The 24,815-nt window shown below is 42.7% G+C and overlaps 3 protein-coding genes across 3 annotated transcripts in view; 1 reads left to right on the top strand and 2 right to left on the bottom strand.

Annotated features, from left to right (window-relative positions):
- Positions 1-1,919: 1,919 nt before the first annotated feature.
- On the bottom strand, positions 1,920-15,129 carry LOC109483954. Its single transcript, XM_019787106.1, has 17 exons — positions 14,944-15,129; positions 14,053-14,289; positions 13,385-13,663; positions 11,218-11,445; positions 10,420-10,596; positions 10,233-10,307; positions 9,900-9,953; positions 9,480-9,579; positions 9,028-9,341; positions 5,874-5,981; positions 5,602-5,656; positions 5,223-5,329; positions 4,935-5,052; positions 4,617-4,735; positions 4,129-4,330; positions 3,522-3,666; positions 1,920-3,036 (listed from the first exon to the last, which is right to left on the bottom strand). Exons 1-17 carry the CDS (start codon positions 15,023-15,025, stop codon positions 2,845-2,847), a joined length of 2,592 nt encoding a protein of 863 aa, XP_019642665.1. The 5' UTR covers positions 15,026-15,129; the 3' UTR covers positions 1,920-2,844.
- A 383-nt stretch (positions 15,130-15,512) lies between these two features.
- LOC109481818 (cytosolic Fe-S cluster assembly factor nubp1-B-like) overlaps positions 15,513-24,815 on the bottom strand; it is a 13,212-nt gene continuing 3,909 nt past the window's right edge. The window contains 11 exon segments of the mRNA XM_019784425.1: positions 15,513-15,756; positions 15,879-15,962; positions 16,128-16,230; positions 16,597-16,707; positions 17,205-17,359; positions 17,804-17,894; positions 18,504-18,536; positions 19,331-19,399; positions 19,935-20,068; positions 20,498-20,602; positions 21,093-21,205. Of these exon segments, the coding sequence (XP_019639984.1) occupies positions 15,695-15,756; positions 15,879-15,962; positions 16,128-16,230; positions 16,597-16,707; positions 17,205-17,359; positions 17,804-17,894; positions 18,504-18,536; positions 19,331-19,399; positions 19,935-20,068; positions 20,498-20,602; positions 21,093-21,205 (1,060 nt within the window). The 3' untranslated portion in view covers positions 15,513-15,694.
- The window catches only part of LOC109483499 (tektin-3-like), a 28,676-nt gene continuing 22,419 nt past the window's right edge, over positions 18,559-24,815 (top strand). Inside the window, exon 1 of the mRNA XM_019786563.1 lies at positions 18,559-18,581. The gene's annotated coding sequence lies outside the window, so the exon portion shown is untranslated. The remainder of the gene's footprint in view (positions 18,582-24,815) is intronic.

Raw genomic sequence — 24,815 nt, 5'->3', positions numbered from 1 at the left:
AGAAGGCTGTGTTTAAACAATTTCATCAACCTGGTGTAGTTCGAAAATGAACAGTCCATGGAAGCAATTCAACAATAGGAACATTGGTGTTTGGACTTAATAAAACTAACTATAGTGACCAGAAATTTCTGCGACAATATACAAATGTGTCTGAGATGGTTAGGCAATGCTGTAAGACTCCTACTAGAGGCAACGACAGCTGAGCGACAAAAGATTTAACAGAGCGCTGAAAAAACACATTGACAAAGACGCGTTACGTTTTGTATATGCTTTGTTGTCTTTTAAATCATACTTTTGCGTCGATGTCACTCATCATATTCCAATTACAAAGACCAGGTTCACACAAATTCTTTGTAGCACAACGGTCTCTGTCTAGTGGAAATGGAGTCTTACCAGAATTGTACCCAGACTGATAAGGTTATCAGCAGAAAGCAATTATAACGATGCGCTTCAGGGCTCGGTGATAATAACCATCTCTAGTTGGTTTACCTTTATCTAGGACACGCTGTAGTCTGTACAATGGCGCCGTTCTGGTCAGTTCGTACGAACAGTGCCGGTACAGGCGGCGCGGAACGACTAGTCAGGTTGCCTGTCGCCAGTGACAGAATGAATCGGTCACGGGTTGGTTTCAGGTCCGACATGTGTACCCGGGCAGGGCGACAAAACAGGCCGGCTGTCGGACAGGCCATTCGGACTAGCCTACACACCAGACTTTACATGGGCGACGAATTTTGTACAAGTATTCTTTTTTTTTTTTGCTGTTTACTTCTTTTCTATTATAGATATAGTGTGTGTGTGTGTGTGTGTGTGTGTGTGTGTGTGTGTGTGTGTGTGTGTGTGTGTGTGTGTGTGTGTGTGTGTGTGTGTGTGTGTGTGTGTGTGTGTGTGTGTGTGTGTGTCGTGAACTCCCGATTCCCGAACTTCCGAAACGATAAAAGAAGCCCAAAAATACGCCAAAAATAAACCAAAACCCAAACCTCTGCTTGGAGCGTACAGGAAAGCGATATGTTAGCCTCCCCGCCAGGATCTGCACTGCCCTTAATAGAGCCTGACAGGGAGGCTAAATTTGGCTGCGCGCCCACAGCGCCAAGGTTAACAGGTGGTTCCTACTACGTGACACTCCACGTGACGGTGTTTGTTGCCTCTTCTCTCTTCACCTTGAGGAAGTGTAACATGTCGTGAGAAAGTGGAAGGAAACATTCTCAGCTCCCTTGACCTGGAAACTATGTTAAGTGCTCACAGGAAACCCTACTCACGCATACGAGCGGGCAAGCTTCAGGCATAGAAGGATGAATCATAGAACGTCCGGAACAGTTTTTTTTTGTTACACAAGCAGAGTGCTGCCCTGTAGATCTCTCATACGTGCTGCTTTTGTATGTGGCAGATTTATATAACCTGCTGGATAAAAGTGAATAGAGGTTACACGCGTGGGAGCGCGATAACAACACATGTGAAACTTAAAGCGTACAGAGGAGCTGGATTACACCGGCCCAGTTATATCAACACCGCCATAATGTTATGGTATGTCTGAGTTGTAAAGGATGCCGGGCTAAATATAGTTAAGAATATACATGCCTGGATTTGGTCGCGTCAATATTTAGTTACTAGTACCTTAGTTCTAGTTCTAGAAGCTTTGTAACGAGAGGTATAATTACTTCTGTGTACGTTTTGATGTTGTATTTTTGGTAACATTTTTAAGTAACTGCTTAGTCCACCTACAAATGACTAATGTTAGTAGTTTAGAGTACAGATTAAATCAGGCAATTCGTACTATTTCTTTCTTTACTTTCATATCATATTATCTTCAATATATGATAGAGGGTGGCCGTCACGGAAACGTACATGTTTGTAGCTCCTTTTCGTAAAATCTATCATATTCTTTAATTTATTGTCTATACTTTGTGAAATATGTACAGAATGAACAGTTAACAACATGTAATGCTGAGTATATTTATTTCTTCTATTATCTCGAGGTCTTTAGTAGAAAATTAGATAAAAATGGTGAAGCAAGCATATAGGAAGACTATTTCAACATAATCTCTATTAAAAAAATATAAGAAAATAGGAATCCAGTTACAACGAACCTTCCCAGGCTGCTATTTCCATCTTTTTGGGCAGTTTTTGCTTCGATATTTCAACATCGTTATCTTACAGTTCCTAATATATTCTTATGATTTGCTGAACTTTATAGTCTATTTTGTGGATGCATTAAGGAGACAATACATAGGTGATTGCTGACATCTTAGCTACAACCTAAATAATGAACAGCTTCATTTGAATGATGTTACTACTAGTATTACACAATTCACAAGCTAGACATCAACTTAGAGAAGAAAACAAAAACATTTATATCACGTTGTGTAGATCGATATATAGATAGATATGTCAGGGTAAAGATCGCAAACTGGCAGAATCGCCGATTCTAACGGCACAGATCCCAATCGGAGTGTCTCTATATAGAGATCGTGATCACGATGCTAGAATTGGAGTGATCTCCCATTTATAAATCCTAAACTTCAAGTCAGTCTATTGATCTTAGGTGACATGAAACTAAGTTGAAAAAGTCTTTGGAGGGAAAATTTTGATTCAATCTATTTTTTTAATTTTCTTTAATTTACAGCCTTTAAATGTACAGACCCCGATTGGGATCCTACCAGATTGCAATCTCCACCCTGACGTATAACCGTTACGAAATTTCAACACATACTAACTATTTGTATCATGTATCACTCGTACATGTAACTCATGCCTACAAACAGTTTTCATAGACGTCCATGATAAGATTTTGTCTAAAGAAAGGAAATATCTTTAATGGCGTCATGTTTTAACGATGTGCCTTTGACGTCAAACGAATGACACTGACGCATGGCCGTTGCCAATGACGACCCCGTTCGCCATGGAGGCAGACCGGTTACTATGGTGACGGGTGACGTAAGGGTTGGTGCGGACGGGGGTGGGCGGAGACTTGAAGGAGACGTTTGGAGGGACCCGGGTAGAGCCGGCTACGCTGGGGGTCCGGGAGACGTGGGCAGGGTCCTGGGGAGACAAATCAAGACTGTGTTTCAGGGATGGCAGACTTCACTCCCTTATCATTGGTCAGTAACACAGACGCGTACACACATATGGACAAACACACACACGGACAGAGACACACATATACACAACACACAAAAATGGACAAATACACACAAACAATCAAACAGACACATACACAAACACACATAATGGACACACACTTACACACAAAACACACACGCACATTGCCAAGCACACACACACACACACACACACACACACACACACACACACACACACACACACACACACACACAAACACACACACAAACACACACACACAAACACAGTCACACAGATGAACAGACATACATGCACAAACAGATGGATGCAACAGTTGGGCTAACATAACATCCCATCCTTTCGTCCCATCACACTCTAGTTGACAGTAACGTGTAGCCATGTTTACAGTCGGGTCCCGTAGCGGGCCGTGCCGCGGGACTTACAGAGGGGGCCGCCTGTGCCCGGTAGGCGGCGAGCGCGTGTCTGGCCCACCGCATCAGCGCCACCCCGTCCCGCGGAATCTCCACCGACGAACCTTCTGCTCGGTTCAGTACCAGCACCACTCGCGAAAGGTCCCGGATGATGATTCTGTGACCAGAGATCAAGTCGGTCGGAATAATTACTCTACGCAAGGAGCCTTGCGTCATGCTTTACACATACAATTTTGAAATACATGAACCAATACGGATATTAAATCAATAAACATAAGCAAATACGATATTTAGAAGACAATATTGACATAGCCAAGTTACCGAAACTGTGGCAGGTGAGACTAGACTTAGTTATATGACAGGTAGGTAGATAGATATATGAGACCTTTTCTGTGTTGCAGTGCTACATTTGTATAATGTAGCTATACAAAACATCATGATACGCATTGTAATACTATATGCTGGCCTTTATTGCTTTAATTAGGATGTTAAGTTTTCTTCTATACCTTTTTTGTGTACTAATTGTCAAATAGTTGTTACCATGTGTGATACCATGTACGATTGTCGTGCAATAAAGTTCTTCTACTTGTAGAATAAAACAGTAATAATGTAAAAACACCTGTAGACGTGTGCGTCCTTGTGTTCCTCGCCGATGTTGCGGAGCCTCCTCCTGGCGTCCCCCAGCATGGTGAGGAAGGCCTGCACATGCGGGCGGAGCTGCGTGGCCAGCCGGAAAAACTCCGCCTTGTGCTGCTGGACCTGCCGGGGGGTCAGGGCCTGGGTCGGGTCCGGTAAGGCCACGGACAGGCTACTGTCGTCAACTGGACACACAACACAAGGCAGTCAGTGATGGCAGATTTCGTTTGTTAGCAGGATAACTCGAGTATATGTAAATGGCTGTTCATGATTTTTGGTCGGCAAGTTACCGTTGCGGAGACCAAGGTTAAGTTCGAAAATGGGTCTCGTTTTGTTTAAAAATCGTTGATGGAAATTTAAAGATGGATAAATGAAGAGATGGATGATTGAATGGGGAAATAGATGTTTGTATGTATGTATGGGTAGGTGGGTGGACGAATGAATGAGTGAATGAGTGGTCCCAGTACTTACGGAAGGCCGGGTTGTTGAAGCCGTACTGTATTGACGCCGCTGCTCTGCTGCCATTGCCGTTCATGTTGGTCATCTCCACGTTTGTGGACTGCCAGGCGCGAAGGAAGTTCAGCCGGCCTCTGGGAAAACAATGGACATTTTGGTGTGGTTCCTCTCCGATTTGACTTCGTAGTTTTGGCGACATAAGTGTAGATACATCTCAAATCGTGTGGGAGAGCTTGGTTGTACTGATACATCAAACAAACCAACACACGGTCGTAAATCTGGCAAAAAACTGATAGAGAAATAGACTTCCAGTTGACGTTTCCCCGTCCTTACTTTGTTCTCTTGGTGTATATACAGCATGCCATCACCACTAGCGCGGCTACCAGTATCAGTCCGCCCAGCACGCCAATCACAGCTATGTACCCGACAGGGAGCGACTCAAACTCAGGATCTGGTAGGGAAATACATAAACATGTGACTGTTTCCTCGATAGTTATTTTGTTACCTTTGTAGCTATATCTGTAGAAAACGAGGCTAGAAATTTTTAGGTTTTACACTTTTATATCACGTGTTTTTTTAAATCACGTGTTGTCTATACGGGAAGCACCTGTCGTGACTCACCTGCGCACACTCTCCCCAGGTACCCGTCACCTGCCAGGTGCAGACTCTCCTGGGACCTACAGGTGGTCACACACCTGCCGGAGGCCGACAGGACCACCTGCACACACCTGGAAAGGAGAGGAGATTTCTAAGACCCCATTCTCACTGGAATAAAATTGTCCGGATCGAGCCGAATTGATTCACTTTGATCCGGCTTCGATCCGGCTCGATCTGGCTTGAACCCGGCTTGAAGCCGAATCAATTCGGATCGATCCGGATGATTTTATCCTAGTGGGAAAAGGGCCTATATAGGATATGACAAAACCCTATTGTATATTAATCACTACACATTTGGGTAAAACCAAATGCTGCAGGTGCTGGATAAAAGTGGACATCCTACCTGCGGCATCTGACGGCGTCGTAGCACGTGATACAGTGGCCACCACCACACAGGTCTGTGTAGAGGGGTACAAACATTCATCAATACTACTGCACCCTACAGGAAGCATGGAAACTATGATGTTTTTGATTCACACCCAAAGGAAGTGAAGTTTAGTTTTTGGTATATCTGTCTATGTGTCTATTCGAGGGTGCATGCGTCTGACTGTCTGTGTGCTAATGATATTGAAAAATACACAAAAGTGGAATTTTTTCGTTGCCATGGTTACGTACCGTCTGTGCAAAAAGTACCGTCCGAGCTGGAGAATCCGCCATGACAGGAACACGTGCCGTTGGCGCATGCGCTGTTCCACCCGCAGTCCGCCGACGACTCGCACATCACTGTGGGCAATGACGTCACGGTCATTTCCTTATTAGGACATGGTTCCTTTTCAATCATGTGGAGCTAATCGTGGGTTTCAGTATCTTTTCTAAGCAGTTCTACGATTTACCTATTTTTGCATCATGAAATCTAGAATTTTCACATCTTCGAAAATCACAGTAACAGACTAAGATTCACAAGCGAAAACCAAGGATACCAGTACAAAACGAAAGCCCCGTAAAAATAAAAACGCCGAAAAACACGTCAAAAATAAGCCAAAGTCTAAACCTCTACCTACTATATAGTAGCGTAGTGTTGAATACCGTGGGGAAGTTTGATGTCATTCACCTGCATGGTAATGGACACCGAACCGAGAGAACAAACAAAGAAAGAAGGAAATAAACAAACACGGTGACCCTAGTGTAAACCCGCCGCTCCAGGTTCACTCAAGCGTGGAAATGTTCCATCTGAAAACGTTCTGATGATGTGACGAGGAAAGTTTTCGCATCTTAGTTTTTGTTTCCTAAAATATATAATCTTCTTACCCTTGAGAGTAGGCAGAAGGGCCGGGTAGAGTTCCGAAGTACTCTCGCGAACGGCAGTTCAGACACTGAATTTCTGTTACCTGTATGAACAACCTCGACCTTACTACGGCTGCTAATAATAGATTGTTGATATAGGTTCTAGTAACTATATCAGAACTACTAGTACTCGTATCTGACAAACACCCACTCCAACAAGTGTCACTGTCTCAGCGCCCGGTCGGTCACATACGGTATCGGCGTGCGATTTCAAACTGAGCGGGAATTCTTGGTACAGTCATGCCTGTGGCGTAAAAAATTCAGCCGACTTGTTACGGAAAAGGCTGCCTGATATCCTCGTCGGCAGATTGGTTTTGTCACAGCTTGGTCGAAAATCCTACGTGCGACGGTCTACGACAAAATGTGATCCACGCCGTATTTTCTCACTTCTCGCAGCACTGTTAATGAGTAAGATATCATTCAACAGGAGGCTATAGCTAGTTTGGCATAGTGTAACCCAGATGTTGATATTTGCCGTTACGGTTACGTAGTACTTTCGAAAGGTTAACGTTAAGATCATCGATGAATATTTGGTGTCGTGTAGGCACATTTGTGCTTTAGTATGGCCCTCCCAACACACACATACACACTCCAAGTGACAGAAAACAGATCTATGGGGCTGTAGTAACATTTGAGGCTCTGAAAGTCTCTCAATGACTCATATTTCTCCCAACATACCTGTCAAAAACCGCCCGCCTCTGGATCCTCAGGTGCGACGTACGCACCTGTTAAAGACAAGTCGAAAACTCACCTGCGGTGGCGACAAAGAAAAACACGTCCCGTAACCTCCAAGACGTGTCGCACACATTTAAGGCCCCTCCCGTTCCTCTCTTAAGACTTTCCCAGCCGTTAAACCAAGTTGGACGCGCCTGACTTCCCTCCCCTAACACCGCCACCCCATTGTACACGCCCGAAACCCGAGCCGCGGGGGAATTGTACCACATTGTGTCACGGTTTTGTACCTCCCTGTTCCAACACATTCCAAAACATCACCGTTTAATCCGCCCTGGCCTCCCGGAATAATCTCCGTACCCTGTCTGGAACCCCGGGAATGACTTGATCAGCGGTAAGCGGATCAAACACGCGGGTCTTGTCTCACCTTAGGCCGGCCTGGACTTGCTGCCTACCCGCCCGGAAAAACGGCGAAGTGTTTGTGGCCGCTCTGCCTGGGAGGAGTTGAATACTGCGGGGGGATGGAGCGCAGGTGTTACGTTTCCACTCCGCGGTGTTGCGAGTTTGACCAGTGGCGCATGAGGGCGTTTCGCCAGGTTAAGTGCGCGTGACAGGTTCGAGCTGGTGTGTGGGCACGGTTCATGGCAAGGAGGTTTACACGGAAATCTTATTAGAAGAGGAGGTAAAGTCCTCTTGCAAATGCGCTTTCATGGCACAGGTCGTGAGACGATTCCGTATTTCCTTCAACTGTAAAAAGTCAGGATTTTGATTAAGAGAAACACAGAGAAAAGAAAAGAGGCAGAGAGGAGAGAAATGGGAAGAGACAGGGGGAAGGGAGAGTTTTGTATAGAATATATTTCAGGGCAAAGTTGTTTGTTTTGAGTTAGTATAAACTCGGCCACTTGTCTTTTATCATCAGTTAATACCCTTAAAGTGCCAGTCTTCTTGGCATTGAGTGAATTTTTGCTCAGACTGTCAGACATATGTATCACTCACCAACAAAACTGTACGTGCTGATTTACTGGAGTTGTATAACAATTGATTTTACACTTGGAATATGATTCCAGAGACAACAAAACACACCTAACTTGAAGAAATAGTTCTTAATGTATGTGTGCATTCGTTGAGCGATCTGTCCATCGTTTGTTCACTGAGCGATTACAGTATATAGTGGAAAGCTGAGAGTAAGAGGGATTTACTGCAATCCCACCGGATAAAAGATGTTTGTGTAATGAGAGAAGCGGCTGACGCAGAACGTCCACACCGTTAGAGGAGTTTACACTTCCCTTAAGTGCCGAGTTAAGGCAGTTTCAACGCCTTTTGTTCCTGCTTACTTACAGGTAAAACCAAACAAGACTTGCTTCACGTAGAGACAGTTAAGAATAGATAAACAGATGAGGCTGGCCGAATCTTCAAGTAACCGTCACGACACACTAGAAGGAATGTTAACAAGTTTTCATCCTGAAAAGGAAACTTTAGGCATTCAAGATCTATCCATACCTGATCTACGTTTGCCTCATAATCAACAACTACTAATTGGACCAATCAATCATTTTTATTGCACAATAATTGTAAAGGATACAATGTATGACAAGTTCGTAAAATGGCATTTTATAACATAGCTAGTACATGTATATCTACAGAATTCTATTCTTCATGTTTCTATATCGTACATTTTACAAATTTTATTATGGCCAAACGACAAACACCGAATACAAAATATAAAACCTCTCTACACAGTAAAGTAAAGAAATAACAAAGGGTCTGAGTCAGTCAACTTTTCCGTACAGAATGTTCTCCACCGATCCCTCACCCTCAGTCGTGACGTCATCAGCAGTCTCGTACAGGTCATTCTCCGTAAAGCCTTCGTCCTGGTTCTGACTGAGAAGAGGGGAAGGTGGTCTGTTTTTGTTCTGGTCACCACGTCCAGGTTTTGCAGCTTTACTTGCCCTGTCGTCGTCAGGTACGGCGTAGAGATGCTCGCTCGGGTCCAGGTCCTCAGCCCCACCATTTGCGACATATCGGGCTCCAAGGCTGGACAGCCCCACACTTCCGCTGGGTGGCGCACTCGCACGGCTGTCAAGGTGACTGGCTTGTCCCAAGCCTGGAGACTTCGAGGTTGTATTTCTAGGAAGAAAGGAATATAAAGAGCGGAAAATCACTATCTGTTGAAACCTCCGTAGCAATTTATACGAGTCCGTCAATACATAACATTTAATTTCAAAGATAACCCACCAGAATCAGATAGCTGGCATTTCAACCCACCTGTTCCTCCTGCACAGCACGATAGCCACGACAACTGTCGCTATGACAACCAAGGGCACGGCCACGCCCACCGCTATAAATGTCACGGTACTTCCGGTCCCTACATCATGCAGGAAGTCACATCAGAGTTTGTGAATAAATCATGCCAAAATGATACCATTCTATCAATACGTAGCCGACGGTACAGTTTTTCATTTAAATGAATGTCACAGAAATTATGTATTTCCAACTTCAAAAATTGTGCAAATTTCTGCTATACCACAAAGAATTTATTCAGTTTACAATCCTCTGTGTTGGACATTCAGCTGAAAATTAACTCTTCTCCTTTACGTATATCGTGAGTTCAACAGCACAGATGAATTTTGAAACTAATTACAAACCAACTACATATTAGAGGGAGCGAATGACAAAAAATGTTACCTTGTCCTTGCTGACCAGCGTTGTTAGGTGGATACAGGGAAGTTGAAAATCCTTCTGTAATCACAGAGGAAATAAAAAGATGTGCTTTTATGTCTGTGACATACGTGTAGATTTCTGCGTTAACCTGGTACATTTTCTTCCTAATAGTATATAATAAGACTACCGACACAACAAACATGTCTTTGTATAGCTCCTAACAAACATTTCTACAGCTACACTACGTGTATTGAAAATGATAAAACTTTGCTACCAGAATAAAAATAATACAATTGCATCTATCTAGGAATGGATAGAACGCTTTTCTGTAAAATTTATAAAGTCACGTTTCCTTACCTTGTGTAGCTAAAGAATGGTGCGACATTCGGGTGGATAACGCAGTGCTGGAAATAGCTGTCGACGTCGTGTCTTCTACAAGAAGAAAAGGAAGTGCCCTCAATGTACAAACATGTACGTGATCAGTGTAGCAGACTAGAGCAAGAATATGATAAATTTTCTAAGTTGTCGATACCCTGTAGCTCACCTTGACAGTAGGGTCCTGTATCGTTGAACCGTTGGTCCTCCTCACACCTGACCCAGACAAGCCTCCGGTTGTTACAGATGACCAGTGCTGTCTCCCCCACACCTACGTTACCTGTATACGGGTCAGCTACAGCTCCGCTGTTGCTAGGTAGGTGGATAGGGCCGCAATGGCCGATCTCTGGAAACAAAGATGACATGGACATGTTTATTTTTTGAGCAGGCACATGTCCCGGTGTTGGAGTTGTTACATAGTCACATAGCAATTTTGTATAATGATCACAAGCTACGACCAGACTGTCCGAGTGTCTCCACTGACCTTGACTCCAGAATATAAAGCGTCCTCTACCGTTCCCGGACTGGAAATGCACCCAGATGGCGCTCCCAGAACTCGCAGGTACAGATGGGACCGCAGCTCCTGTATTGATAACATACAACATACCCGCGTATCTTCGTTCTAACATATACATGTAATTGGACTAAGGTCTTTCTTATTATCATTTTACTTCCAGGCACGGAAGTACTGTCTTGGCTGAGCTGTGGGTTTGTGTGTATCTTTGTCGATCCGCATGGTAATACCAGAATGACAGAAATTCAATTTACGGTCAGACAAGAAATGGGATGAGCTTTGAGATCACAAAACCCCTAAATACTGAAAAAACTGAGATATCCGACTTCTTGGTTTATCTGTGGTGTTAATATCAGCAGCACTGCTTTGGTGAATCATCTCTGTAGCTGTAGTTGACATAAGTGTACTTGTACTTTGCATGAGTGAAAATGGACAATGAAACATAGCAAATACCGGTGAGACCCAGGTCCTGGGATTCCTCTGTACCGTCCCGAACTTCAATCACGTCCCCTGAGGCCAAGTTGAACAGGTCGAACTGCAGTTTGACGACTTTGTCGTTTTGGGCACGGATCGTCCATTGGCATGTCTTAGATCGCGGGTACAGGCCGGGGAAGTCCGGGGAGTACACGTAGTGCAGGGACCCGTCCAGGGTCAGATCAGCGCCGTACTGGCCCATGGAACCTACAGGTTAGGGAATGAAATCACCCGTCAACAACCTTCATTGGGTGCTTGAACGGCGAGGCACTGTTCATTGCTTTTGAAGGGAGAGCCCCTGTAGCACGTTGCTTATTTGTTTTGTCGTTCTTCTCTAAAAACGTGTGAGAAATAATACCAGAGTTTTTGAAGTCATGGAATCGTAGTTTTTTTTTTACTGTAAATGTAGCCTAGGATAACATATGTGGAGACCTCATACTTAATATTTTCGCCGCAAGAGCTGCATCTTGCTTTGTATGTCTTTACCAGCCTTGAAGAACTTACGTACGGATCCAACTTGTGTAACGTTAACGTTACAAATAGATTAACGGATAAGCGGAACAAACACAATTTACGATCGAGTGTGCACATAGAAGCAAAACAGAACCTATGTGAATTGTGGAACGGAAAGTAGTTCATGTTGTTTGTTTTTCTATTTAGAAACCAAAAAGCAAACGAATGGGTCATAAAGGGTGGCAGAAGTGGCACTGACACTTTTATAGTTAAAACAATAATTAAACGAATATCATATAGCTGTATGCCAAAAAAACAGTTACTCAAGCAACTGGATATGATTTTGAAAACGTCAGACGTTTCAGCTAGTATCCACTAGCTTTCGTCAGTGACTGAGAGACCAGAGGGGAAAGCAGGTTTATATACACAACCTGTTGATTGATATGCAAATAAAGTGAAGACAAATTTTTGGAAGTCGAAAAAGGAACAAAAGTCAGACAAGTCAAGACAAGATGATGCAAATTAGTCTGAAAGCTCCTGTTATACAGGACAGGAGCTTAAGTGTTGTCTGTCCTCGGGGCTGGGAGTGCCATATCCCAAGTGCCGGAAAGATCGACCCGTAGCCCCCCTTCCCTGTTGAGGGTGGGGTTGTACATTCTTTCATATATTGCCTCTTTAACACCCCGTTCCCACCATCGTGTTTCGCGGTCTAAGACATCCGTGGACTCGAGTTTGAAAGAGTGACCCTGGTTGTGTTGTAGGTGGTGGAAAATAGCTGAGGAGTAGCCGTTGGCACTAGGTCGGCAATGTTCTTTGTACCTTACTTTAAGCGGTCGACTTGTCTCTCCGATGTAGGTGTTGTTACAATTGGGCTCCTCACATTTGAGTCTATTCCGTATGTCCAAGGAGTATCTGAGAAACTCCGACGGATCTTCCAAAACTTCAACATAGCCACTAACTTCAAACCTCACTCAACCCTCAGACAAAGACTGGTACACCCTAAGGACCGACCTCACAAGGGTACCAAGGCGAATGTTATGTGAGGAGCCCAATTGTAACAACACCTACATCGGAGAGACAAGTCGACCGCTTAAAGTAAGGTACAAAGAACATTGCCGACCTAGTGCCAACGGCTACTCCTCATCTATTTTCCACCACCTACAACACAACCAGGGTCACTCTTTCAAACTCGAGTCCACGGATGTCTTAGACCGCGAAACACGATGGTGGGAACGGGGTGTTAAAGAGGCAATATATGAAAGAATGTACAACCCCACCCTCAACAGGGAAGGGGGGCTACGGGTCGATCTTTCCGGCACTTGGGATATGGCACTCCCAGCCCCGAGGACAGACAACACTTAAGCTCCTGTCCTGTATAACAGGAGCTTTCAGACTAATTTGCATCATCTTGTCTTGACTTGTCTGACTTTTGTTCCTTTTTCGACTTCCAAAAATTTGTCTTCACTTTATTTGCATATCAATCAACAGGTTGTGTATATAAACCTGCTTTCCCCTCTGGTCTCTCAGTCACTGACGAAAGCTAGTGGATACTAGCTGAAACGTCTGACGTTTTCAAAATCATATCCAGTTGCTTGAGTAACTGTTTTTTTTGGCATATCGTATTACCTGGATGTCTAACCTTCATCGACGTATCATATAGCTGTGTTTTATAGCCAATTGAGTTGGGTCTTACTTTCGTAGACTTCAATACGCAAGCTTCCTCCGCAGTACTGTTCGTTGTCTCCATTACATCGGTAGTTACAATCGGACATGGGTTTTTCACCATGGCGGCCGAAGTCCTCGTTGTTTCCACAGAAACACTCGTAAGTATATTCCACACCGGCGTACTTGTAATTACGGTTCCGACAGCTCTTCAAGCAATCCTGGATAGTCAGGCTATCTGAAGTCAACCTGGTACCTCTCAGTGCCCTATAGTAGCGGTAGTCTCTAAAGCAGCCGTGATATCCAGGAACTGAAACAAACAATTTGTCACCGAGGCAAACGTAACTTTTTCATACACACCAGCTGTTACGAGTAGCAGATGCCGAGTCGAGTCTTGCGTGGTATATGAATATGAACAAGATGTGTAAACTGCATAAACACGATATAATAGCAATAAAATATTGCGATGGCGCGCAGAAAGCAGATGACTTCCTCGAAATGATACACCTATCTATCTATCTATCCTTACAGACTATTCAAAAGTACTATCACATAGCATCTACCTATTCGTTCACCTATCTATATATAAGAGACAAACAAAGAAAGAGGAAAAAGGAAGGAAGGATGGAAGGAAGGAAGAAAGGAACGGAGGAAGGAAGGAAAGAATGAAAGAAAGAAGATTATAGATTTGAAACTCACGGTTCAAACAGTCGTAGCTGAATTCCAGGCGCGACTGCCCCGAGCATGAGTCTCCGAACACATCGTCCCCGGCCCGTACGGAGCAGGTCGACCGTCCCCCACAGCGGGTCTGTAGTGTCTGTAGGGCACCAGGGGACTCACACGTCCCAGTACCGTACCGGGCTGAGGTGATGTTCAACCGCTGTACCAGGGGGCGGGGACAATCTATTGTTCTTCCTACACCTTCAGCTAACACCTCTGGATAGACAAGCAATTGTTTCATGACTCAATTACTTGTTAATCGATCGGTTAATCTACCAGCCAATCAACTGATTGATCAATACTTGTCTAGATAGGAATACTTTTATACATCAGCACAGCAAACATGCTTTCAGGTCAGAGAGGCATGTTACAAACTCCTCTGCTGTCTTCTTTCTGTACGCATACTTGACCCTTGATACCGATATGTGTACCAACAAGGAGGTCCCTTTCATAGTACCACCATGTTACCATGCACACATTAAACAATGACGCTGGCTATCAATGTGTTGATTTATTCCTATACTAGTACATGTACGTAGGTTAATTCATTAGTATCCACGTGTTTGTTTCCTTGTAGAAGACCTTACGAATGTCACTGTATTGTCGTTGTGTCAATAGAAATTTATTAGAATCATATGATGTTTTTGCGGTAGTTTACGTTTTGATCTTTTTGGACAACAAACTTGTATTATTTGGACCAAGAAGCTTATAAGCTCCTTGCTGGGAGATAATCGGCGTCTTCCAGTTGCGTATAAAGAAAGCAGATAAAAACAATCATCCTCAAACCAAGGACATTATAATGTCCTTGCTCAAACTTAGACATTTTGCTACAATTCAGAAACAGAAGACAAAATCACGATTGTCACTCACCTGTTATAGCGTGTACTCCGAAAGGCCGTGTCCCTACCGCCGCTAAACTCAGCAGAAAGATCGTGCAAAATCTCTCTCCCATTTCTGCTTAGTCAAACTTTAAGTACGTGTAATCTTAAAGTTGGTGTTGTCTTACGCTTTGATCTCAAGACGAAAGAACACCGTGTTTTGCACCGTTGCTTTTACTTCCTGTTGTCGCAATACATCATGGGATACAATTTAACTTAGTGACTCCGGTGCTGGATAGCCCTTCAATTACGCTAGGTGGCGTGCCTGCACATAACAGCACATCCTGTGGTCCAACATATCCAGTAAGTTGAGTAACAGGAGCTTCTTGAATGTTTCCTCATTGACATTCTGATACTCATTCATCATGTACAGGTTACTTACCTTCAGACTCATTTGCCAGTCACTGATGCTATGAACCACCTGAAATACCTGACTTCTCAGATAATTTATGCATTCACAGTTGCTTGCAATTGATTTATTTGCATCTTGTGATATTCTGACATTGTTGCCTGGGTTTTAGGAAGGAAAATGAAGACACTAAACATTAGAAGAGTGTAGAAGTACAGTTTAATAGATTCTGACTTTATTGTCATACAAATTATTTGGCTGTGTTTTTATCACGTCTTGCCAAAAGGTAATGATGGGTTTACTGATACAACGAAATACATCTATCAACAGATGAGGCAGACCCCATAGCAGATGGAGCTCCTATTTTGCACATTGGTTGTTGACTTGTTCACTGCTACTCCACTGGATTCAGGATGTTACCCTTGTTGCTGTGTGATGAACAGAACTCCTCTACTCCTGCAGATCAACAAATAGAAACATGGAAACTTTTAGTTCATTTCATTCAACTAATGAAAATGCAATGTTTTACCCTGTTTTACACTGGTAAAACAACACAGAATGGATGACATAAGACTTACTCTGTATGACTTCCTTGTATGCCTTTGCTGCAGGAGAGTCAGGCTCTACAGACAAGAAGGACTTTCCTTCATCACAACACTTTCCTGTACAAACAAACAAACAAATCAACAAACATATAGTTCCAACAATATCATAACAAACAAATGGTTTTCTGGGAATGGCAAATGTTTTTGTGACCTTTCAAAAATTGGCTGACTCTAATAACTAGGAAATTATAATAAAAACAGAAGCAAAGCTATTCTCCTGACCTATTCTGGGGTCCAGTGGCAGCCTGCCCAGGAAAGGCACCCCCATGTCAACTGACATCTTCTCAGCACCTCCTGTGGTAGGGGGGAAGATCTGGGACTCGTTCTGCAGAAAACAGCAGGAAGACATTTTGTTACGTCCTTCATCAAGAAAGTAAGCTTTGTACACAACCTGAAACATATCTACCTATGCTAGCTGACTAGCTGCCAGGCCCACAATGCACTTATTGCAACATTGCAATAGACTGGGATGGGGCTAAGGTACTATAGGGAGAGTACAACACATACAGAAACTGGGTCTTTGTCAGAAAATCTTTCTTTCTTTATTGAGAAAATCTATCCCAGTCATGAACACAGACAAGGGCTAGATGTACCCTTTTTTGTGCATTCAGAATTATCTGACAAATTGATTCATCCCAACATGACAGATAGATGAATTGATTGACAGATTTATTCATAGATTGATCCCGACCTGACAGCTGGGGCAAACGAATCCGCTCATGTTCTCCACCACACCCACCACAGGGAGCTGGACCTTCTTACAGAAGTTGATCTCCTTCCGCACGTCCAGCAGAGACACCTCCTGAGGGCAGAGTGACAGAGACAAGACAAAAACTGTCATCATTCAACATTTATCCTGACAACAGCAGTACATGTAGACTCTAATGTCAGTGAAGCAAAGGTTTCTCTTGAGTTTAGTATTCAAACTCCCAAAACACATTTCATCTCTGTATACCTGACACTTTACACAATATTGGAGTTATATTTTAACTTGTCCTGTCCTTGCACAGTCATGTACAATTCCTACCTTTTATTAGCCTGGGTACTATCTGGATTTCCACTCCGCAACGCTTAAAAAATGGGTACCATCCCGATTTTCGCTCTGCAACGCTCAATTTTTTTTAGTGTTGTGAAGCAAAATTCTGGATGATTTTTTAAAGCATTGCTGAGCGAAAATCCAGATGGTACTCAGGCTAGCCTTTTCTTTGTACTTAGTAACATTGTGCATGTGCAGCTTGTGGTAATCCATTTGTTATGGGTTAAGCAGTACTGAAGATGATGACATTGGTTAGAACTTACCTGTGGTGTTGTGACCAGGACAGCTCCATCGATACCTGCTGAACTCAGGTACTGGACAATAGACAGGTGTTCATCTGATGTACCAGGGGGGGTGTCTATCACCAGGTAGTCCAACTCCCCCCAGTCTACATCCCTCAGGAACTGTTTTATCAGCCCTGGAACAGAAGGGGGGTGTGGGGTGTGATGAGAGTTAGGGGGTACTGTATAGTGAACAGTTGTTCATTTGTATGTGTGTGTGTGTGTGTGCATGTGTGGGGGTGTTGCTGGATTGCAAACAACTTATTGCAGCCAATCATACGTCAAAAAGGAATTTTCTCATTATATTTGCATAGATACAACAATGTTGTTACCAAGCATGCATATCAAACCATAAGAGAAGAGTGAAGCAGTATTGCAATCTTACACTTTACACTTGAGACTTTTGAAGGAACTAAATTTGATGGAACTCTATCACACAAAGAAACAAATCTACTTTTCAACAAAGAAAAAAAATTCAATTAATTTAATTAGACAAAATAAAGACTAAGCCTAAAATGTGCAGGATTCTGAAGGCTGGAATCGGTTAGAGGGTACAGTTATCTTGGAGGCAGTGTTTTTACCATTTTTCTTGGGTCCCCTCCAGATGACAGCATCGTCAGGTGAGGCCAGGAGGAAGCCTACAGACATCACACCCAGGTTGTCTTCTACATACTGTCAGGGGAGAGGTCATGCAATGTGACTGAACACATAACTTCTCACAGAGCAAGGGACATGGGACTTCCAAAATAGAAGTTAGCAAAATATTAGGAGTGAGCAATTAGAAGAACTTACAATGACTTTGAAAAAAAAAAAAGGTCTTCCTTCCTTCATTCAGAAATCGGCTGGCAGGACCCACACAAAATCTAAATTTGCTTCACACTGCTTACAGTGCAAATCAACCAACCTACGAACACATGTAACTTGTAAGAAGAAAAACAAACTTTAATTATTGAATAGGTAGTTGATTGGCATTCACCAGATTAAAAACAATCAGCCATGTTCTAGAACATTCCATGTAATCTCACTCTGCCCCCCCTCCCACTCATCCCCTGATCAGGCTCTAGAACATCACCATGGCAACCTAACTGACATCAGGGTGAAAGGTCAAACGCATGTTCTAGAACTTCAGCTTGTACTCCCTAACAACCAGAAGCCACAGGGACAACAAGGAGACCACTCCTGTCTAAGGTTTCTGCAGTCTACAGGAGTAAGAAGGAAGTAGACGGCTGTTCCTTAAGGTGTTAACAGAAGAAGGAGAAGACAAGATGCCTCGCTCCTCACCACAGGTGACCAGCCGGACCCGCTCTGGTGCACCTGTAGGGGTCGACATCAGCAGGTTTAAAAACAGGAGGAACAGGGGTGAGATCTCCTTCTTTTTACTTATTAGTACAATACATGTAATATAATGTCTGTAATGTTAAAAATATAAGGGTACAATTACAAACTTTCAAACCAAAGAATAACCTGCTGTACATGTGAGTTACATGTACATGCATGTGTAATGACATTGTATACATGGAAATATGAAATAAATCTTAAGACAGTACAACAACAAACCGCCTTGATATTAGTAGAACTAAATTGCAATAAGGTGTAATTCCTACATCGTTGTTAACCAGAATGGGGAGGGGAGTCAAACATAGGCATGGAAAGCGGACATGGAAACTTGTTCCATTGTCTTTTTGAAATCAATCCGTTTTTCCTTTTCACAACAGTGTCTCAAGAGACCTTTACCTTCAACTTTTGCAATAGCAGTTCAAGGGCTGTTTCTCTTTTGATAATAGTGCTCTAAGAGATGACTGAGAACTTGACATGAACAATGCACAGTTTGTATGCAGAGAGCCTTTTGAGAATTGAGTGCTCTTATTATACAAAGCATGCACTGCAGTGTGATTTTTCAAGCATTACATCTAACGCTTTGTAAGACGTCCCTGAAGTAACAAATCCGCAATCCTAACATTTCCAATACGTATCCATTCGATGACAAAAATTACACACACACAATACAATTTTACAAATACACATGCTTCACACAACAATATCATGACTCATATTCATAATATTATGTTAAAAGTCTTACTATTAGAGGATGCACGACAAATTCTTACCTGCTCCCCCTCCAGTCCCATTACCCTGGGAATAGATGGCCCACAAATGTCCACATCCAGTACTCCAACCTGTGAATGGGGTAAACTCAGACTGCTTAATAAGTGTGTTGGGCTCTTAAGCATGCACAGGCTGACACTTAAAGTCACAAGAATGACCTGTTGACATTTGCCAAGATGTTCTATGTCACATGTCACAAGGATCACATTTGGATGGATTGATACTTTGGTAGACTTTTTTGTAGCTCTGGTTTCAGGTCAGGCATAGCTGTGAGTGTTCAATTTCAAGTTGTGTGTTACATTTGGTGGTTTTGCTTGGCCTGTGAAGTGGTATGACATACTATGTATGGACATGGTGTATATATGGTATATATCCAGCACGTTGGTAGAATGTACTGCACCTGCACAAAAACCGTACTGTATTATGCATAGCACTTCAGCATACCGGTAACTCTGTATGCAGTTTCCAAATGTCGGAAAAGATATCCTCTGCAACAATCAAAATTCTGATGCAATGTTGACCAAACATCCAATGAAAACCGCGAAAATCAGGGTTTTGCACAGGCGCAGTATCGTAGGTTCTGCCGACGTGCTTGTAAATCCTGACCTGTGTGTCCTCATGCCTGGCCAGTCCGAAGGCCAGCTGTGCTGTGACCGTGCTCTTCCCCACTCCACCCTTCCCAGACAGGACCAGCAGCTTGTGCTTCACTGAGGAAAGTCGCTCACGGATTTCCTCAACAGCTGGAAAATTAAAGATGTTAAAATAATAAAAGAAAAAAAAATCAGAGATTTCAGACTTCGTGGGAGCTTCTGGAAATTCCCCCAATGTCGACTTCTGACTCCAGCCAAATTCAGAGACCTTTGAGTCCTCCTCACTGACCAGTCATGTCAATCTTACACCCTCCCATGTGCTGTCAACCTGTATGTCCAGACAAGGACACACACAAGCCTACAATGCAGCAATCCAAAACATTATTATCACTCCCATATCTGGAAGTAAGAAAAGAAGACCTTTAAATACTTTATGCAGGGTTTGAAGAACATACATTGGCAGGTGTGGCCTTTCATATACTCACTTCTTCATCCCTTGCCAGACATAAGGCTACAACTTTTTCCTTCCATTTGGGTCTAGTTACCATTTGGGTCTGACAGATATGGGTAAAACCCCACCTGGGTCTGGAGCTTTGGGCATGCCACTGGCACAGACAGCCTGGTTAGGACAACCCTGGCAGGCTGACGTCTTCCCAGCATCCTCACTCTGTGTGCCGGGGCAGTCTGGGGGGTTAGAAAAAGTGTTAGTCATACAAACTGCGACAACCGCACGCATGCACAGACACGTCTGCGCACACACCCAGACCCACAAACACAGACATGCCCACACACACACACACACACACACACACACACACACACACACACACACACACACACACACACACACACACACACACACACACACACACACACACACACACACACAAGCACACACAGACACAGACACACATACACACAAGCACACAAACTGACACAAACACACACGAGCATGGACACACACATGCACACACACAAACAAGCACACACACACACTCACATGTGTAGGACACAGACACACCCTCCCCAAACATAGCTAACACGACTTTTCTACGCGATGAAATCCCGGAATTTTGAAGGAAATTATTGTATTCGACTTTGAAATATTCATTTCAATCTTTATAACCACACTGAACAAATGCATTTACAGCCTACAGCATTTTCTAAAACTCACGATCAGGCGCATTTTCGGGAACATCCGCCATCTTGAGTGATTGAACTTTGATCCTAAGAAATGACGTCAGAGCACCTGTTATGCCGGGCTGATCAGCAGGTGGCGCTTCATGCCTAGCATGTAGACAGGTTACCGGCGTTACTTAGCATTATATTGTGACAGTCCACGACCTATGCATTGGAAAATTTGAAAAAAAGGTTACTGGATTTTTTTTTAGTTTTCGAAACTGCTTTCAAAAACACATAACATGGAAACATGTAGCAAATGTCGTATTCTATCCTTCAATTTTAAGGGCAAAGAGAGGGATTTTTCAGAAGAGATGTCAAAGCATAATATTTTCAAAAATGATACGCACTTTATCATTAAGCGAGGTTCAATGTAACAGCATTTGCACCGTAGAATTGTGATATGATAACATGTCACAAAAAGCGAAAAAGATTGATAGATTCGGCTTAACATCGATCGGACATAAGTGATAAATATTTCAACATAGACTATGAATGTATAAAGAAGATATCGTGTTAAAAGCCACAATACTGATACGACAGGCGTGCTAACAATACGGCTTTCGCGATTCTGAACATAATGTGACCTACTTTAACGAAACAGGGGTAGAATTTATTATTTACCATAGTAATACCTACACTAGGCTAGGCGTACTTTCCTGGCTTTAGCTGTCTGTATCTGTATAGTTTGTGAGCTTGACAGGTACACGTACAGTTGCAGCATGCGTTAACCCACCTGCCGCATCTAACATGATTATGCACTATAGCGCCACAAAAAATAGTTACAGTAGTAAATCTGTTATAGGCAGTGTTCTAATTTAGCTTCATAAAAGAATCACTTGCCTTGTCATGTAAGATTAAACGTTAAACAAAGACAGGTATTACAACTCAATGATACAATGCTTATAGGCACTACAAGTGTCAAACTCGCGATCGTACCAAGAACTGCTGATTAGTATAGTATGCATACGTACTTCTACATTAAAATCTACAATAAAAATTGCAGAAAGCCATTTGGAGATGAAAGTTTGTTGAAGCTTTTCAGAAGGAAATCAGAAGATTATGAGTTTATGTGCAGTGGTTCTATTACTACTATTACAGCGGTCTGGCAATTGCAAGGGAACAATGACTGGTACATGGTACAGCACAGAGGGCTTCTTAAAAATTCATGACTTCTTTTATGTAAGGATTATCTCATGCAAGAGAAGAATAACGGGAAGATGGATTGGAAGACGGTGGTGCTGGTTCTCATAGAGTGTGCATCATCAGGGCCGGAAGATTCGGATATTTCAAATTTTGAGTTTAAATTGCATGCAGGTTTCTTTCTGCATTTTTGCTGGCTTGTGCTCATAAACTGATACATATGATTTGAGTTTAGAAGTAAGAGTGTGTTTCGATATCGAAGCTGTATAAGTCGAAGATACTAGTGTATATACCAACAGTTCTGTAATGAAACATGGCTCCGTGGCCCTATGTCATTTGACTGTTGCCATAGCAACGTTGTGTACATTGGAGGTAGTTGTCATCTCAAGGACTGACTGTCAGAGACAACTGTGCTAATACACTTGGTGAGTGTTTGGCTTTTTAAACTTAATACACAAAGTCTGGCGTTAGCGAACGGCTATAATGTTGGCGAAATAGAAGTAGTAGTTTGTGAGTTGACTTACATTATAAGTCCATTCGGAGGAGGGTCTTATTATAAGTCCTAGACGGTGTGAGTTTCTACTACAAAAATGGGGGGGGGGCTTGTTCTATTCAATCTGGTTCGACCTATACCTCAGTCGCGGATTCGTAAAAGACAAAATCCAGGCTTGGCTGCAAAACAGATTTGAAAGAGAAAAAAAAGTATGCTCCCAAGTCTAGTCGAGCCTCTATGTACTCGTTGCCTGGGAACGGCGTTGCCTAGGTGCGATTTGTATCGACAGGGTTGCCATGACAACGGACGACGTATCTCCCAGCGTCACTTGGCGCCAAACCAGGCCAGTAAACGTTACAATAACCACCCCGCTAGGTGTAGGGTAAACTGAACTGGTCACGGGGCAACGGTTAGAAAAACCGGCAAGGATAAGTAAAATATGCTTTCACTTCAGGTCAATACGAGACGTTTTATCTCATGTAGCTTCTGTGTAAGATTCTCTAACCCTAAATCCACCGTGCTTCAGAAAATTTTATGCTCTTGCTACCAGGCTCTTTGTACCTGTTTTAATTTAAAAATGAAATATGTATATAAATATACTTGAGTATTAAACATGTCACTTACATTGCTAATATACTATGATAGAAAATGGCTTCACTCACAACTAGATAAGATTTCATATTATTTTGGGAACATGTGCCATTTTTTTAAAGTACTTAGTAGACCCGAACATATACCCTTAAAATGGACTAATCCTACGCTTGCCAGTATGTGTGCTAACTGCCTCCATGTCAGTGAGTATTGTGTAAGCCACCCATGTTTCCGGTATATAGAAAGGATTCATAAAACAAAATAAAGATTTGTTTGGTTTTCCTTCATCCTAACACAGACGCCATTTTTACACCCGTGTTTTTGGAGCCCAGATCGTATCGCGCTAGTTTGTTCAGGGTTTGTTCTGGTGTTTTTCTAGGAGCGTAGTTTTCTATTGTTGTTTAATTATGGGTCAGGCGGGGACATACTTTTCTTAAAGACTGCACTTAAGATCCCCTAACCCATTTAACCCTTTCTTTCTTCCGCGCCATTTGCTTCGCCATGACAAGGCGGCATGCTAATTGTAAAAATGTTAACATCACAGTAACAATGTTAACATCACAGTAACAATGTTAACATCACAGTAACAATGTTAACATCACAGTAACAATGTTAACATCACATAGTTTCTTTTTCCATTGTATTACTGTTATTGTTGTCGGATGGCAACGTCCGTGCTTTTAAAAACGAAGAAAGGCAAAGCTTTTTTTTGGTACTATTTTGTTGTGATACTTTTTTCCTGTTTTAGGCAGGAATTGGGAGCAAGGCCATTGTCATTATTCGTTGGCTCTCGAAAACAGGACAGTCAAAAAAATAACATCTTTCGTTAATAATTCTGTATAAAGTTTATTCAGCGTTTAGCGTGTTACCAGCATGTAACTGTAATTCTTTTTAAAGTTTATAATTGTAAATTGTTGCATTAAATACCAACAATTATAACAAATTGCTACTGTTATATCGGGAACAGTCGTGATAACTAGTTTAAACACTCATCAGGGCCATGTAACCAGGGTGTATGGGGCCGTGCCTGACAACAGCCGTCTCCAAGCAACGCGTTGACACATTTTGATTGTGAAGTTTACTCTTGGCTTAGCTCTGTCTAATAGGACCTTGTTTCGACCTATAAATCTACTCTTTAAACTGTACATTAAAAGCTTGTTTCAGGAGAACGTTAGATAAAACACAGACTCAATATGGGCTCTTGTGGTGGACTTTGATGAACGGAAAAATAATTTGTCTTCAGACACATTTCCTTCACCAGTTGTGGCCACAGTAAAACCGTTCTTAGACTGAAGACTTATCGACAATGGAGAAAAGGAGGAAAGGGAAAAAAGACGTTTGTTGAAGTTTTCCATTACTTCCAGATAGGTACAGATATAACCAGTCCGTTTGAAGCTAGATTTAGTGTTCTTTGGGTCAGGTAACATTCATTATGAAACAAGTTTGAACTGTTAACACAAAAATTGGACTCACCCAAATGAGCTCATGCCT

The sequence above is a fragment of the Branchiostoma belcheri genome, unplaced genomic scaffold, assembly GCF_001625305.1.
Source record: "Branchiostoma belcheri isolate BF01 breed outbred unplaced genomic scaffold, Haploidv18h27 scaffold11, whole genome shotgun sequence".
Lineage (NCBI taxonomy): Eukaryota > Metazoa > Chordata > Leptocardii > Amphioxiformes > Branchiostomatidae > Branchiostoma > Branchiostoma belcheri.
This window is presented reverse-complemented; position numbering and strand designations above follow the sequence as displayed.

What these genes read in the sequence shown, in the direction of transcription:
- LOC109483954 (XM_019787106.1), bottom strand. Translation starts at nt 15,025, where the DNA reads ATGGGAGAGAGATTTTGCACGATCTTTCTGCTGAGTTTAGCGGCGGTA. An exon ending in GCGTATTGAAGTCTACGAAA is followed by an intron (nt 11,446 to 13,384) that starts GTAAGACCCAAC and finishes CCTAACCTGTAG; the next exon opens with GTTCCATGGGCCAGTACGGC. An exon ending in GTGCTGTGCAGGAGGAACAG is followed by an intron (nt 9,342 to 9,479) that starts GTGGGTTGAAAT and finishes CTTTCTTCCTAG; the next exon opens with AAATACAACCTCGAAGTCTC.